At 44.6% G+C, this 16,213-nt stretch overlaps 1 protein-coding gene across 1 annotated transcript; it reads right to left on the bottom strand.

Annotated features, from left to right (window-relative positions):
• Window positions 1–396: 396 nt before the first annotated feature.
• Window positions 397–16,109, bottom strand: ssh1a (slingshot protein phosphatase 1a). Its single transcript, XM_079160592.1, has 14 exons — window positions 16,076–16,109; window positions 10,686–10,786; window positions 8,300–8,364; window positions 7,396–7,517; window positions 7,025–7,093; window positions 6,785–6,850; window positions 6,299–6,493; window positions 6,072–6,165; window positions 5,038–5,166; window positions 4,823–4,869; window positions 4,567–4,713; window positions 3,927–4,127; window positions 3,104–3,806; window positions 397–2,990 (listed from the first exon to the last, which is right to left on the bottom strand). Exons 2-14 carry the CDS (start codon window positions 10,765–10,767, stop codon window positions 1,884–1,886), a joined length of 3,027 nt encoding a protein of 1,008 aa, XP_079016718.1. The 5' UTR covers window positions 10,768–10,786; window positions 16,076–16,109; the 3' UTR covers window positions 397–1,883.
• Between the last annotated feature and the right edge of the window lie 104 nt (window positions 16,110–16,213).

The raw sequence follows: 16,213 nt of genomic DNA on the forward strand, positions 1-16,213 counted from the left end.
AAGTAGGCTGTTAGAATATGACTCTCCTGCCAAAGCATACAGATGAGGGCACGATGATGTAATTTCAGGACACACACACACACACACACACACACACACACACACACACACACACACACACACACACACACACACACACACACACACACACACACACACACACACACACACACACACACACACACACACACACACACACACGAGGTCGAGTCACTGTACAGATATTTAGTTATGCTCGGGATAGTTTTCCCATTCAGGAAGGTCTTAAACAAAACATCCATAACATGCAGGGCGATACAGTATATACTTTTCTTTCATTCATGTCATATAACCTATACAATTGGTTTTGAATGAATGGTGTTAATGAGAAAAGAAAACACAGATGCATAGTTTATTAATGTAAAAGAAATGTTTATTTCCATAATTAACAAATACAGTACATTATTTTGACCAACATAAAAAGTGCAATATGCATTCAAACTACAGCATTGTACAGTACAAAAGTTACTGCATACTTAAATATAAAAAGAAAAAGGTTACAAAACTGAAGTAACCGATCGTGATCGTCGAGTCCGGGTCACAAAAGCTTTCAGACTCACTGATGATCTGAGCATAAAAACTTAACAGCTATGAGCCCGACGACTACACCGAGTCTCTTTCAATTCTCCCAGAAGGTGCAAAAAGATGTGTGTGTGTGTGTATGTGTGTGTGTGTGAGTGTGAGAGTGTGAGATATGTGTATGGTTCACATATTTTGTTACAGCTTCAATGGTGTTTTCAATTTGTCGAGACAGCCAAAGAACTTTGGTCTTACACATTTCAAAAAGCACAAATGAGTTGAACATGTTGGCAATCCTCAAGGGTGAGCGAATTTAAGGTAACGGAAGTTTTGGATGTAAAATGTTTCATGTTCCTATTTTGTCAGAAATATTCAGATAACTTTAGCCTCACATACATAATGTGATTTGACTGCTATACATCTTCAGTTTCTGTCACACTGGGCGATTTCAAGCCATGCAACACGACTCCTCACTCTGCTCTCCCAACAACATTGTAGGGAATGATGAGGTCAATAACATTACTCTGATGTTATTTTGGAAGATAGCTTGCTTGTGTCCACTCGATATAAAAAAAAAAAAGCAGTGCAAAGGAACAACAAACTCAGAAATGTTTGTTGAAAACAGTGAGCGTGACTCTGGCAAAACAAAGTCACAACCTTCTCTCTTCACTTTGATCCCATTCACTCACAGACTCACATAGTCACACAGTAATGCATTATCTCACACCTCACAACTGATTTACTCACTTTAATTCGACATCAGCGAATGAACTGAGTTTAAACTCTAGCCCGAGAAAGAGCTCCATGAATGCAACATGAGGTAACCATTCATCTTGAAACCCTCGAGCATCTAAAACATTAAGTGTGCGGTAAACAACTCTACATTTATTAACACTTTGCTTTCTGTCAACGTAGGCTACCACTTTGTATGAGACAGGTAAAAATAATCTTAGTGCCAATGGATACCATCATTTGGTAAATATCCGGTACTAACAGCTGTGAAGGTAAAGGTTATAGAGCGTCTTGTACCGTCTCCTCCTGCAGTCCAACACACAGCTCTGTGCCTCTGGTCTCATAGGTAAGGCACTTGTTTGTCCATGAATCAAACAAAGTTAGAGGTGAACTGATGGCTTTACACACTTTGTCAGATACAGCAATATGATTTTCATCACTGTGAACAGCAGTTTGAGAAACAATGTGGCAAAGGAGAGTGTACACTATAACAACAGTTGGCATTGTTTTCATTAGTTTCCTTTGACTATCCAGCAACACGGGGGGGACCGACGAGGGGATGGGTGGAGTGTATACATCCTCTGTTTGATATGTCAGCTTCTGGGCTCACCTGGTAGTGCTCTCTCTGGAGTGTGCAGGTCCTTAAAGGGCCGGGTCGCAGCAGAGGTGGCGGGGGATTCCCACTCCAGGCCCGGCTCTGGGGACAGCGAGAGGAGCAGCAGTGTCCCTGCGTCTGAGGAACAGGCCGAACACAGGTCCTCCGAGGAGAAGTTGAGGCTGCCCAACTTGGCCAGCGAGTTGGACCGCTTCAGCCTCGAGGGCACAGTCAGGCCTGCCAGACGCATGCGGGTCTCGATCTCCTGCGCCCTCTGACGCACGAGGCCGGGTTTCCCCCTCACGCTGCGCAGACTGTCACTGCTGGAGCTGCGTGTCAGTGTGGAGCCGTGAGGCGAAGAGGTGGGCGTGAGCAGCCCAGACCCCACCACCCCCAACAAGGCTTCATTGGTCAGTGGCACAACCAGTGGCTCCAACCACACTTGGCGTGGTGTAGAAGATTTAGGGAAGTCTCCGGTGAAGCTGGAGCACTTCTCTTCCTCCTCTGTGTGAAAAGGGCTGTTTTCGGAACTTTGGCATGCGTGCAAAGGCTTCACGGAGACCAAGCCCTCCTGGGACAAACCTGAAAGTCGCTCTAGTCTCTCTGCACGCCGGCGGACCAGTCCGGATATCTGCAGCTGCAGCAGGGGTTCTTGTTGTTGGCCGACGCAGCAAGCCACGGCGAGCTTCTCTTCCTCCGAGTCCATTCTCATCAGCTCAGGGAGAGCCACTGAGGCGGCAGCTGCGGATGTAATTTTCTGACTCGTAGTCTTGACTTCCAATAAACCACCATCGTTCTTCTGCTCCGGGAAGTGCAGCGAGTCTCCTGGCTGCTCCTCTCTGTCAGGTAGGGCTGTGGGCGAGAAATCAGCACAGTTGGCACAGTCACACAGAGGGCCACAGGGGCCCAGCAGTACCACTGGAGATGTGGGGCCTTCAGAAGAGGTTTGGGGCAGTGGGAACGAAGCACTTGGAACTTCAGGAGGACTGGGGTTAAGGCAAAGCTTGGAAACCAGGGGTGGAATGTCTTCTTTCAGTTTGGACTTAGAATCCCAGCAGGACAGCGTAGAAGCATCAACTGGAGGAGGAAGGGGGGAAGCTTTTTCCTAAATAACGACAGGAAGAAAAATTAATGTCTAAGGGAATTGTTTGTTTTTTTCTGGATCAGAAACAGCATTTTCCTTCTAAGATGTAGGTTAATCGTATAAATCAAACTTACATTGAGGTTACGTGGAGTGCTCAAATGGTTGTTATTGTTGGAGTTTTCATTGAGGGTTGCCAGGTCCATCCCGTTACCCTCTGTATCCCCTTCTACCTCCACATCTTGCTTTTCCTCTCCTCCGCCTCCTTCCCCACCCCCGCCATCATCTGGTTGCATGAGCACCTCCATCTCTGCCTCCTCCTTTTGCACCTCCTCCTCATCCTCCTCCTCCACTGTGCTGAACTCCAGCCTCAAACGCAGCTCCTCCAGGGGCTCAGGCCCCCGAGAGCTCGCCTGGGCAGCGGCCCCCTCTGCTGAAGGTCCACATTGGGGGAGCGGCGGGCCTTCACGCCCGTCACAGGCCTCATCATCCAGCAGAGCGTCGCGCTCCACATCGTCGATTTCTATAAAGACCTTTTCCATCCCGACAAGGGGAGGGCCACGCACAGGCGTCGACGGTTCGCTGTCCAGTGCCGAGTCAGACAGTCGGCGGAAATAGTAGTTGTTGTAGGCGGGGTCGACCTCCAGTGCAACAGCCCTGCGCGGAGAGGGACATGCAGCCCCCTTATCAGACAGCGCCTCCTCACAGCAGGGAGACATGCCGGGCTCTGGAGTCAGGTGGCCGCCCTCCTCTCCTCCACAACACTGAGCCGAGCCCTGCTGCCCCTCTGCCATCTCACAGTCTGCGTCTGGATGCCAAAGCTTGTTGTGACGCTGTTTACTGGAAATATACAAATAATTAAAAATAGGTCCACTGAAAGAAGACAACTAGAAATCAACACTGTACATATGTACATGTACACTTGCACACACGTACACACACATATATAAAGGGCTGTACCTAGCATCCAAGATGCCCTCGTACTCGGCCAGCTGCCTCATGAAGCCTGCGTTGGGTCGTGTGATGCTCCTCTTTTGCTTGACAAAGTTGTAAGCCTTCTCTAGCGACCAGCCGAACTCCTTCATGGCGTACGCGATGACCGTGGAGGCAGACCGACTGACACCCATCTTGCAGTGAACGAGACACTTGGAGCGGTTCTTTCTGTGGTGGAGAATTTAAAAAAAATATATTAAAAAAATAAAATAAATCTCAACTCAAGGTCCATGAAATAGCTCTAGGAATTCGGACCTTGAGTGTCAAACTACTGCTTCCAAGGTCTAGAATCAACTTTCATGCTCAATAAAAACAGTTAAAACATTATCCATAATATATTAGCTTGACAATAAATTTAAAAAAAAAGGTACAAATATAAAAAATACAATAAATTTAAGTAAATGAAATATGAGGAAATATTTGAGTCACTCAATCTGTCGGATAAATCACAATTCTTTTTGCAAATAGAGGTAGAAAAGTAATCTGATCCCTCAAATACAGTAAATGTGTGAACAGACATTCGGATCATTTGACCATTGAAGATGAGATATCTTTATCAACTGATACATATATGAGCAACATGTTTTCTGTTCCACTCAGGACTCACTTTGCTTTAACAATGAAGTTGTACGTCTCATTCCAGTGAGCCAGCAGGTCAGTGGCGTCTTCATCGTAGACGCGGATGTTGTGATAGCTGAATGTGCCTGGAAAGAAGTTGTCTATCTCCCTGGTAACGTTGAGGATGTAGCTCACCCTGGGGAGGAAAGACCATGTTAACTCATCAACAACATTCTTTCTCGCTCAAATCATCATGAAAATGTGTTTTTTCTGCTTATCTTAGCTCCAATATATAAAATAAATACCCTGACTCTTGCAGCTCCTCCAAATTAGATGCATTCCATTCCGATCCCTACAAACAAATGAAGGAAAGAGCTGTTGGACCGAGTACGTTTTCAAACCTTTGTAAGTTTGTCCAAAAACAATCGACCTTTGGGAGGGAAAGGGAATCTTTTTTACAGGAAAGAACAGATGTCACAGATACTCTGGTGAATGTAAGAGACGGTATCAGTTGTCCCACCAGGTAGACGTGGTCAAAGATTAGCGTGGCTTTGTCCATCTGGCCCAGGATCAGCAGCATCTCATTGTCGATGAACTCTTTGTACTCCTGCAGGTTACAGTTCATGTGTTGTTCCAACTCTGTACGGATCTGAGAAGAGAGTTTTACAGTACATGTTGATTCATGTGTTGTTGTAACTTCATCATAATCCCGAGGATAACGTTACTTTAAATGATGTCCCTAAAAACTTTACATGTGTTTATGTTATGTAATTGAAGGATGGATGGAATATCAATGAAACACATCAGTTTGGGTGGGTAATCATTTTAAAGTATTTAAATATATCATAACCAATTTAAAATTAGGCAGGGGAAGATATCAAAATGTCATGTCATGATTATCCTTGCCAAAATAATTGGGATCTAAATATGCTTCAAATTCCTAAAATTGCACAAAAACATACTAGAATAACTTCTCCTTACATTTTGTTTTGATTGCAGACAAATAGGACGGACATTTCATGGTAATGAACTACCTTTCAGGGATTAGTGTAAAACAAACAATCTGAAATAAGGTAATCATAAATCACAAGGTCCCCCTACATCAATAAAGGATAAATAAAAATCATGATAATTCCAGTATTTTATAATCAGGCTCTATCTTTCACTTCTTTACCATGATAGCAAGCCAGACTTGTCTTTTAAAGTCACTCATGTGAGAATATTCATAACTATCCCACTAACGGAAATTCACTACAATCAACCTATTTTTCATCCCGATCCGATTCCCAGTCGGTAGAATCCTAGATCGTATAGTGTAAGTCATTCTAAAACTAGTCTTCCCTCCAGAGTAACTTCCATAAAAGTCACTTCCCAGGGTTGAATACTAGTAAGAGAACTGAGTTGTGTACTGAGTTGTGTCTCGATCTTTAGAGAGCAAAATGTAAACAAAGCAGTGGTTTATTTTAGTGTGCGTGTGTACTACTACTACTACTACTACTACTACTACTACTACTACAACTACTACTACTACTACTACTACTACTGTATATTTACCTGTTTGCAGGTGACATTCTCGAGGTCCTGGCACGTCATGAGGCTTCTGAGTTTGGCTTTAATAAGGCACCCTGTCCTCTCTCTCTCTGAAGGCCTACCGAAGATTAAGTCACATTGAAAGCTCAGCACTCACACAATTCCGGTTGTGTGCAATGTCAACAACAGGTGTAGGTGCGATTGACCAAGTCCTAACATAAAGAACACAATTGAAGTTTTTGTCAACTGACTTGTCCACAAACATGGTGGGCGAGTCAGGCCGTGTGGTCTCCAAGTCCTTCATGGCGTTCCACTCGTTGATGGAGCTCTGGTCTGAAGCGATGCAGCTCTCATAGTAGCCCATCCAGGTGAGAGCCATGCCTCCAGGGAAGTAGTTATACCTGCGCGACACCTCGCATGCTTTGTGCAGCACCTGCAGGGCTGACCTAGATTGATTTTGGAAAGATAAAAGGTCATCCGTCTAGATGATTAAAGTCAAAGTCAAATTTTGCGATGCATTTTTAAAATAATCACATTACTAGCAGTCTTAATAATGTTAAAGCTTCTCTGCAGATGCGTCTTCATGTCAGCAGGGGGCAGAATAAATCAGCGCCGCCTCAAGCTGCCTCACTGCAGCAGAGCGGCACATGTGTACATCGGGAGATTTATTGTGGCGTGTCATGAAGCCGAATTTCTTTCGACAGCCGCTGTGGCGCCAGAGGTTGTTTATTACTCACCACATAGCCTGCACTGACACGGGTTTGAAGACATGAGTCCGACTCGCCGTGTTCACAGTAAAGCCCCTGAGGAGGAAAACGCAAACAGATGGTCATTCCCCCGAGCACAGTGTAGCTCTGAGTGTGCCATGCTCATACAAAGTGTCAGGTGTAGCTGCAGCGTTGGCTAAAGAGGGGAAACATCACTGGGTTAAATGCTGCAGCCGTACAGCAGGGGTCACACTGTCAGAGACAACTCACCCGTCTCCATCCAGATGGATCTTTGTGTCACTCCACAGAGGTAGCGCCATGCCGATCGAACAGCTTTTGCTGGCAGAGGAGAGAGTATATAAATCATGTCTGATTTACTGGAAACAAGCAAATATTTTCTCACTTTGCTCACTGGGAAAAGGAAACACAAACTACTGTAATATTGTCTGACTCTACAGTGCATGTATAACAGCTCCAGTTTGAGGCAGAGAGCTGTGGGTGTTTGATCACATTCATAAATGTAGATTTGTTCCTACATCATGTCTACTAGAAACACAAAGCAGATGAAGATACCAGTTCAGAAATGGAGCTCTGGTAGCGTTTAACAGACGACCCCACACAGAAAAAGGGTTTGCTCTAACCAGTCTTTGGTGGTAAAGTCGATTCCCAGTAGGATGTTCTCCTCTGTGTCTTGTCGCCCACTGGTGTACACCACCACCATGTACCGCACGTGCTCTGACCATGCACTCTCCAGCCGCACCGCCTGGACAGGGTACAGAGGTTTTACTTTAGATTCAAAGCCAGAACTTTTTTGGAGCAAAATACAATCAATTACTGTGGTTAGTCTGAAATGCTTTAACTTAAGCATCAACTCAATTTAAAAACAAGACCGTCACACTTAAAAACGTGTGGGTGGAGCCGTACATGTTCAAATAAAGTTTTTTTGCTTTTCATGCCTCGTTTGCACAGGAGTTAAAACTTTGATTGTACGCAAACAGCAAAAGCCCTAGAGAGGCAAAATGTTAAAACGCACTGACCCTTCTGCTAAAATCTGCGCCGAACAAAGTGTCTCAGCTGGATGTGCAAAGAAAAATGGAGTACAAATTGGATGTAATTGGGTAACTGAGTCCCCAGGAGACGGAGAACACAGAACTGGTTGAACATAAAATGAAATAAGTCAGCTTCACACTAACGCACGCACACACACACACACACACACACACACACACACACACACACACACACACACACACACACACACACACACACACACACACACACACACACACACACACACACACACACACACACACACACACACACACACACACACACCATGGAAAGATTTGGTAATGCTCTCATGAGTGTGTTCAAACCTCCTCTCATGACCTAATAATTACACTGAACAAATAAGCATCTCAAGTGCACAATTAAATGCATTCTGAAGGGTTTCCTGTGCCAGGTTTGTTAGTCACTTTCCTATATGCGTGTGTGTGTGTGTGTGTGTGTGTGTGTGCATGTTTTGATGCTACTGTTGTCGCTCACCAGTTTGATTCTGTCCTCCGAGCGAAGAATGTTTATCATCACCTGCAAGTGTTGAGGTAAGTCGCCTGTTGAAGAAGGTCAGAAAGAGAAATGAATCTCGACGAGCAGAGGCTGCTTGATGTCAGTGATTATAAATCTGCCTCGTCATACATACTGATACAACACTGATATTCATGAAAACATAGTGCATGCAAATCATTTTAGGCATTGCATTGTTAAGTGAAGGTATGTGAAGTTAGACTGCTGCCGAGTGTTTAACACTATAAAGCCATTATCCTGGGGACAATAACGTATTACATGTTTTTTTATCACATGTCATGTTTCCAATGAAGAGTCATGATTTAACAATAGATTTTCCATCTTCGCATGAGCAAATCTATTAGCACAAAACCACAAGTCAAGAGCTTGTCTTTGTTCATTTGACATCGCTCAGTGCTCCCTGTGACAGGTCTGCATGCGAGACGTGTCGATGAAGCTGGATAATGAAACAGGGTGTGGAGCTCGGCCAACAGCAATGCAAAGCAGCAGCTGATGCAGAGCCAACTATGTTGAAATATGTCACAACCGGTAGACAAATCAGTTGATCCTGACTGGTTTGAATAGACAGCCAATGGCAGTAAAACAGAGTGCCTGACCGTGCTCGGTCACGTAGTCATCGCATCTCATATCACAGATCTCTTCAGTAAAATCACAGTTAAAGCATGTTTAAAGGGACATTACTGTACAGGAGCCTCTACATGCCTTTGATCACTTCCTCTCATATCTGAGTCATTGTCTGAACATAGAAATCTGTTTCTGTTTTGTTTGGATAAAGGTTTGGAACGTATCTACATTTAATGTCCGATATACAAATAAATCTTTCTGAAGTCTAATAGTGAGCACCAACTTGTTTTACATTTAGCCCGATGATTATTGACCTTTAAATAGATTACCGTGACAATAAGTAAGTAAATAGATTAAAACATATCTATAATTAGAGCATATGCACATAGAAACAGTAACAAGGGAACTGCAATTGTCCAGAATTGTGCTTTAAGATTAAAGTTACTGTGAGGAACATAACTTATTATGAAACAGTCTCATTGTAATGCTGATGCATCTATATGACCTACATAAGTAAACAAGACATCAGCAAGAAAATAGGCTATTTCTCTAAAGGTAATCTTAATGCTCGTCATCGGTGCTACCGGGTTGCAGGTTCACCAGAAGCTCCTTCAGCTCAGACTCCAGCAGCGACCAGCACACTGCAAACAGACCCAGACGTGGCTTTGCTGCCGCTGGAGGGAAGGAAGGCCCGGGAGAACCAGAGCCAAGACTGCACAGGGCCGACTGTCTGGCCCCATGTGCAGTAAAATGAGAGGTTTTCTAAAAAGGGACTCTGGTGCTCTGAAACACGGCCACTTTTGTCTACATGGACAGCCAAAAACAACACAAAACTAAAAGTTCCTCACAGTAGCTATAAATATAAAAAACATTCAAAGACTCTGCATCATAATGGTCAACGTGTTGCCACTCATAAAGCAACTACTGTGGTACAATCAATTAAAAGCAGCAGATAGTTGCAAAACAAACCACTAAAGGGTGTTTTTGATTGATCCAATTGGATGCTGCAGGATTCGAGAGCACACAGAAACAAAAATATATCTGCAGACAATTATGTATTATGCGTCCAGTTCGACTGACATTCAGGTTTGAGATAAGCTACATCTACTACCTGTAACAGTTTCGTCTGGATTAGTGGGCTGACTTGAATGTAAAAGAAGACGGATATTTCAGATACATCCACAGATTCAGTCTCCTCTTTACAACGAAGGGTCACAGCTCTGGTCAGCAACGTATCAAAGATCCGTAGTGTCCCGTTTATTCCCACATAACTGGCACCGATGGTAGGATACCAGTTCACAGAGCAGGAACACCTTTAACAATCACTTTGCAAAAGTCACCTCACTATCCGCTTCTTTTCTGAGGGGCAGAGTTGCTGGGAAACCATTTCCCCAACCAAATGTTTTTTGTTTAAATGTGGACAAAGCTGCCAACCACGGCCATGACATGCCAAATCACTTGGCAGCATCTTGGCTGTTGGCCGATGCGGACTTCCCATCATGCCAGTAGACTTTCAGGTAAGGCTGATGTCTTCAAAGCAATACATGTGTCTTTCAATAGTGACAGCCTTTGATTGATGACACAGACCAGTTCATTGTGCAGTCCAACTTGTCATGTGACCTTAACCTTCAACCAATAAAATGGTGCAGTCTATCACCAGGTTAAAGTCGATGCAGTAGTCGGCTCCCAACCAGCCATCCCAGTAAAATCAAGACCCTCATAGAAAGGACACTGTAAGTAACTTTCTCCACAGTAAACACCAAACTCAACTCGTTTTTCTCACCTGCATGTTTGGTGTGAGGATGTGCTTTCTGGCCCTGGGGACTGCTCCCCTGCTGCAGGAAGAGAGCAGCACCCTTCACCATGAAGAAGCTCTCACTCAGGCTGCAAAACAAACGGGAGAGAGGAGTTACAGGCACTGAAACATAGACGCTATACATCAGACACCACGCCGCAGAGCGACAGCTCAGCACAATCGTTCCAGCGTGTTCATTGGACGGCGAGGCTGAGTAGTGGGACACGAGACAAATGAGATATTCAGTTTTAACAGGACCGCTCAATTCAGCAGACGCAGCCAGCGAGTTGAGCATAAATCATGGCGGCGGCCTGCTGCCGGTGAATTACCTCAACAGCTCAGTGGAAAAGCCCAGCTGCCACGTTACAGAAGCAGACCTCAGGTCTGCAGCAGCCGTGAATCAAGCTTTGATCCTGAATGCTTATCTGTCTTTTTTTTTCTGCTGCAAAGGGCTGCACTCAGATTTGACTCGTCAGGCCTCTGCTGGCTTGCTGTACACAGAGCTAAATAATTGACCCAACTGCAGTTGTTTGTGATGATAAACTTTCACGATTGTTGAAGAACGGCAATTACCAGTTCACACCTGCCTGTAAAAACCCTGAGTCTTTCAGGTTAGGCTATCGGAGCTGTCAACAGATGACATAAGCAGGGAACTGCAATAAAAAGAAGTGAGGCGAGTGAGAAAATTCCATTTCAATGAAAAACAATGTGAGCACATTCATCTACCTGGCAGCAGGGTGGAGCACATGCACCGTGTAGTTAGTGTGTGTGTGTGTGTGTGTGTGTGTGTGTGTGTGTGTGTGTGTGTGTGTGTGTGTGTGTGTGTGTGTGTGTGTGTGTGTGTGTGTGTGTGTGTGTGTGTGTGTGTGTGTGTGTGTGTGTGTGTGTGTGCAGTCTGGCAAACCAGGACATCATTAGCAAAGCACGGGACTGAGGAGTGACAGGAACAAAACAAGAAAGATAGACCAATCTCTAAATACAGCTGTTATGAAATCAATGTAATGATATAGTGTCAGGATTACTAGTTAGTGTCAGCTTTAAAGAGCTATACTATAATCTAATATTGTATTTACTGATGATAGCGTAAGATTGATAAGTCAGAAAAGCCTGTTTTGCATCCCACTAATACCAAGTGGGAAAATACTGGTATCATCTTCAAAAGCATAACCTACATAAGTGCATATCCTGGAAAAAATGTTAAACTTGTTATATGGACACATCCCCTGCATTGACCAAAGTCCTAAACCTTTCACCAGCACATGTTTATATGCAGCTCTGAAGCGGTTCCCTCACTCGGCTCTCTCTGATAAGACTTTCAAAAGCCACATCCAGAAGCAGGCCGGGGCCAAACAGATGATTTCGTGGGAACAATGGACTTCGTTTTTGTGCACCTCGCAATAAATTCCCTCCGCCCCCAGCAACACCACAGAAAAAAAGTTCCACAGTGACAAAGCACGGGGGTGGACATGTCTCAACGAGAGCTTTTGTCTCACTTTGGTGGATTTCTGTTTCAGCCTCTGTTCCCTGTTTTGAGATTTATGAGTCTGTCAGGAGGGTCCACTGTCAGGGAGTGATGGATAATATGAGGCAGGACGAGGGCTACAGCCTCATTACTCCGTACAAATCCCTGCTGCTCATTTTCTACTATTTCAACTAGTAACCCAAGTCCTCAGGTTAACCTGCGATACCAGAAAAAAAACGTTTAAACGGTGCACTCTCACGTCTTTACGTGTAAGTGAAGAGCTATCCTATACTTTACTGGCTGTACTCAGACGTCCTAATTAAAACAGCCTCAGCTCTGCTGTCTCTTGCCCAGCGGCATCCTGCTATCAGCGCTCTCCACAAACACTACGGCTAAAAATACATCTGGTATCAAAGCAAACAAAGACTATGACACAAAAAAAAGCTTCCAGATCGCCTCAAAGATTCCACACGATTATAACCTACGGTGTCTGTGCCTCCTTCACGGACAGAAAGACAGAGAGGAACAGTTATGAAGAAGAACAGACCAATACAGGGATTCAGAGCTGCTATCTTAACATTCTAACTTATTGGACATGTTCAGTGACTGATTCAGCTGAAGGGCAAAATATTTTAAATTCCAATCTGTTAAAAACCATCAACAACAGTAAGTCTTGAACCATCAGAGAAGGGACTTGTTCCCACGGGTTCAAAGCCCCATTTCAGCAGATAAATGAACTCACATGCGCTTTATTTCACTCTGGGTCAACACAGCGTTTTCCACAAAATACGGGAGCATCTTCATCACGGCCTCCTGAATGGGTTCTACAACCAGGTGCATCCTGTTGACCGGTAGGAAACCCACGCCTCTCCTCCGGGAGCTACTTCCTCTTCATCTGCCTCCAGAAACGGTGAAGGGGCAAAGCAAGGTTTCAGGTTTTTGGCCCGTCGCATCTGAGTGACAGACTGACAGGCTGCACTCATCTGTGCCGCTCAGTGAAGAAGAGCCGTCTGTTCGGATGCCACTCCTCCTGTTTCCTTCTCCTCCCTCATCTGAGAGTCTCCGTGTGTTTGGGTGCGATTCAGACTCCTGCCTGGAGGAACGCACTGCAGTCTCCACCCGCTGCTCCGGGCACACATAACTGTGCCTTCAGTCTGTTTTTATCCGTCACTCTTTTACAGTTCACTGTAGATTACACATTCACACCGCAAGAAAGAAGACCAAGAGTGACTGGCATGATGAGCTCTCGTACACTTTACTTAATAGACACAAAAGGCAACCACATGCTTTCTTTTGCTTTTCAACACATGAGCAAAAAAAAAAAAAAGACTCTTTAGCCGAAGCAAAACATGTCACTTCCAGTAGTTTGTGTTGCTGTCCAACAAAAAAAAAAAGTCTCTCCAAAAGCAAGACCAGTTATTCAATTGGAGGAAGACAAAAAAACAGATGGAGCAATTTTGGCCGAAACGTCCTCAGGAGATGTCTCCATGTGCATGCCACTTTAAGGGTCAACAGAATCCAAGGTAGTGCCTCCAGGGAGCGTAACACACGGGCCAAGCATTGGTGGAAAGGGCAGTGAGAACTGGCAATCTCCCAAACTCCCAAATCTCATTATACCCAGGCTTATAAGGGAGGGCTTATCTTTTCGCTCACCTTAAAGTGGCCAGCACTGACTGTCACTCTCTCGAGATGCACCACAAACAACAATGTGTTGGACTATTAGAGACTATTAGGAAGGCTGGTATCCTTTATGTCTAATGCATCTGCAACAGCAACTTTCCTTCTCACTAAGCATTCAAACCTCCACACACACACACACACACACACACAATGAGGTGGCATGACTCGGTTAATCTGGGAGGATTTGCTGACAGACGTTGACAATAGCTCTGCGACACAGATAAGAAGATAGCTCTCCTATTGTTCTCGACGACAGGACAACGTCTATAACACCTGGTCGCCAGCAGACGCTGCGCTCTACGAGCTGATGTGCGTTCAGTCGTGTTCCAGGTGGGAAAACGTATCCACCTCAGTGTGTCAGGTGCATGTAGATGGGAACCTCCTCTGCACATGAGGTCAAGCGTTAGAAGCAGCGGGCAGGAATGATGGCGCTTCACAGAGTTACACGACCAGATGAACACTCTAAGCCACGGCTCTGAACCACCGGGTGCATTTGTATGTGAGGGAGGTGCGCTGGATAACAACCGAGGACTCGCTACAAAAAGGCTCCTCGGAGGCAGTAACCACACTAGTTTATTTATGGTCTCAGAGTGGTTTGCACACACCTCCTGTTGGAGCTGCCAGTTGCATAATGCTGCCATTCTCTCACTTACATCACGGAGCGAGAGAGGGAGGAAACAGACGAACCTCCTCGGGTGTCAGTGGAGACACGGAAGGGCCCCGAGCAGGAAGCAAATGACGTCATTGTGTCCCCGAGGAAAGACCAACCTACAATAAAGACCCAGAGACGACGCTTCTGCTGCAGCTTCTCCTATCCACACATACTGTACACTCAAATCCAGAGGCAGTATTTTGACTCATTATGGCAATAAATCACTACCAGTCTTGACAAGCGTGCTCTTTGAGTGAGAAAGTGTTGCGGTGAGTTTAAATGTGTCACGCTAATAATTCTACGTGTTACCCTACATGCTGAATCCCTCCATCTACTCACAAACACACACATGTTTCACCGATTGGACATATTGCCCAACTCTGCTGTGTACACGATGGAAAGATTAAATCATTCCTTGGTTCAGAGCCACCGACACCTGCACGATGTTGATGTTGGCCTCCATGAACCCCTTCGGCTTGTCATCGTTATCAAGGCCAGTTGGGAACAGCAAGTGCAAACACTCCTACTTGGCAGTCGAGCGGCTGTCCGTCAACAGATGGAGCTATTTATCTTTTGAACGAGATCAGCACACCCTGATCTAAAGAGTCAACTAACAAGACAACTTAATCTGCCAGAATATGATAAAACATGAATTTACTGGCAATTTCATTGCATAACGTGGCTTACCAGTCCCTCAAGCAATGCTGAGGCAAGACGGGACTCGCGTCATGCATAGATCATTCTCACACACACACATGCATTGCTTGGGGACAAAGGCTGTTGCATAACTGAAAAGAAATTCAACTCTTGGAATGACGCATTTTCCCTTTTCATCCACTTCACAATTATTCAAGTGACTTTTTGGCCAATAAAGCAACAACAAAAGCAAACCACAAACTGGATATTCACAGACATACTTTGTCATCATTGTCAAGTCGATATTATATGAGGCACCGAAAGACATGGAGGCTCTTACAAAAGCTAGTGTCTCTTCAGTTAACAACTTCACTGCAGTGGGCTCACAATAGCTCTAGTGGGTGTCACTGGCTTAATCTAAGTACATGCATTATGAACGCTTATTGGAAGATAACAATAAGAAAGAAACCTTTAAGTCTGCAAAAAACTAAAACAACACAACTCAAAAACATTGCTTCGTGATCATCATAGGATTACAAAGCCAAAATGGTCTGTTCTTTCTTTTTGAAAAAGATGTCATAACACTGAAACTGCCCCAGAGAGAGAGACAGAAAACTGACAAAACCGTACATACTAGGGCTTTAACTGTTTACATCATCAATTTGTTTCTACCAAAATGTCTGCCACCAAAGTCTAAATATGACATAATGCAACATTTCATCTTTTGTTCAACACAGACAGACAGACAGACAGACAGGTGTTTTACTACACTGATGCTTAGTTGTCCTCCTCTGTTGATGCCAGCTAGTCTGCCGCCACTCAGGATTTCACCAAGTGACTCAAAGACAGATGCAGTCAATCAGTCAACAACACCTGCGTATAAAGTCTGACTTGCTTAGCCGCGTACCATGCAACAGAAGGGCCAAACTAAACGGAGAGTAAACTTACCTCTGATTTATTCGCCGTTCATCTTCACTCCCAAAATCCTGCAATACAGATAAGGGAAAGGATAAATACCACATCCAACCTATTTTGGCATTATTAACAAACAGTTCAAGATCGACATTTAAACAGAAGCTTTGATAA

Source organism: Pholis gunnellus (genome assembly GCF_910591455.1).
Source record: "Pholis gunnellus genome assembly, chromosome: 6".
Taxonomy (NCBI): domain Eukaryota; kingdom Metazoa; phylum Chordata; class Actinopteri; order Perciformes; family Pholidae; genus Pholis; species Pholis gunnellus.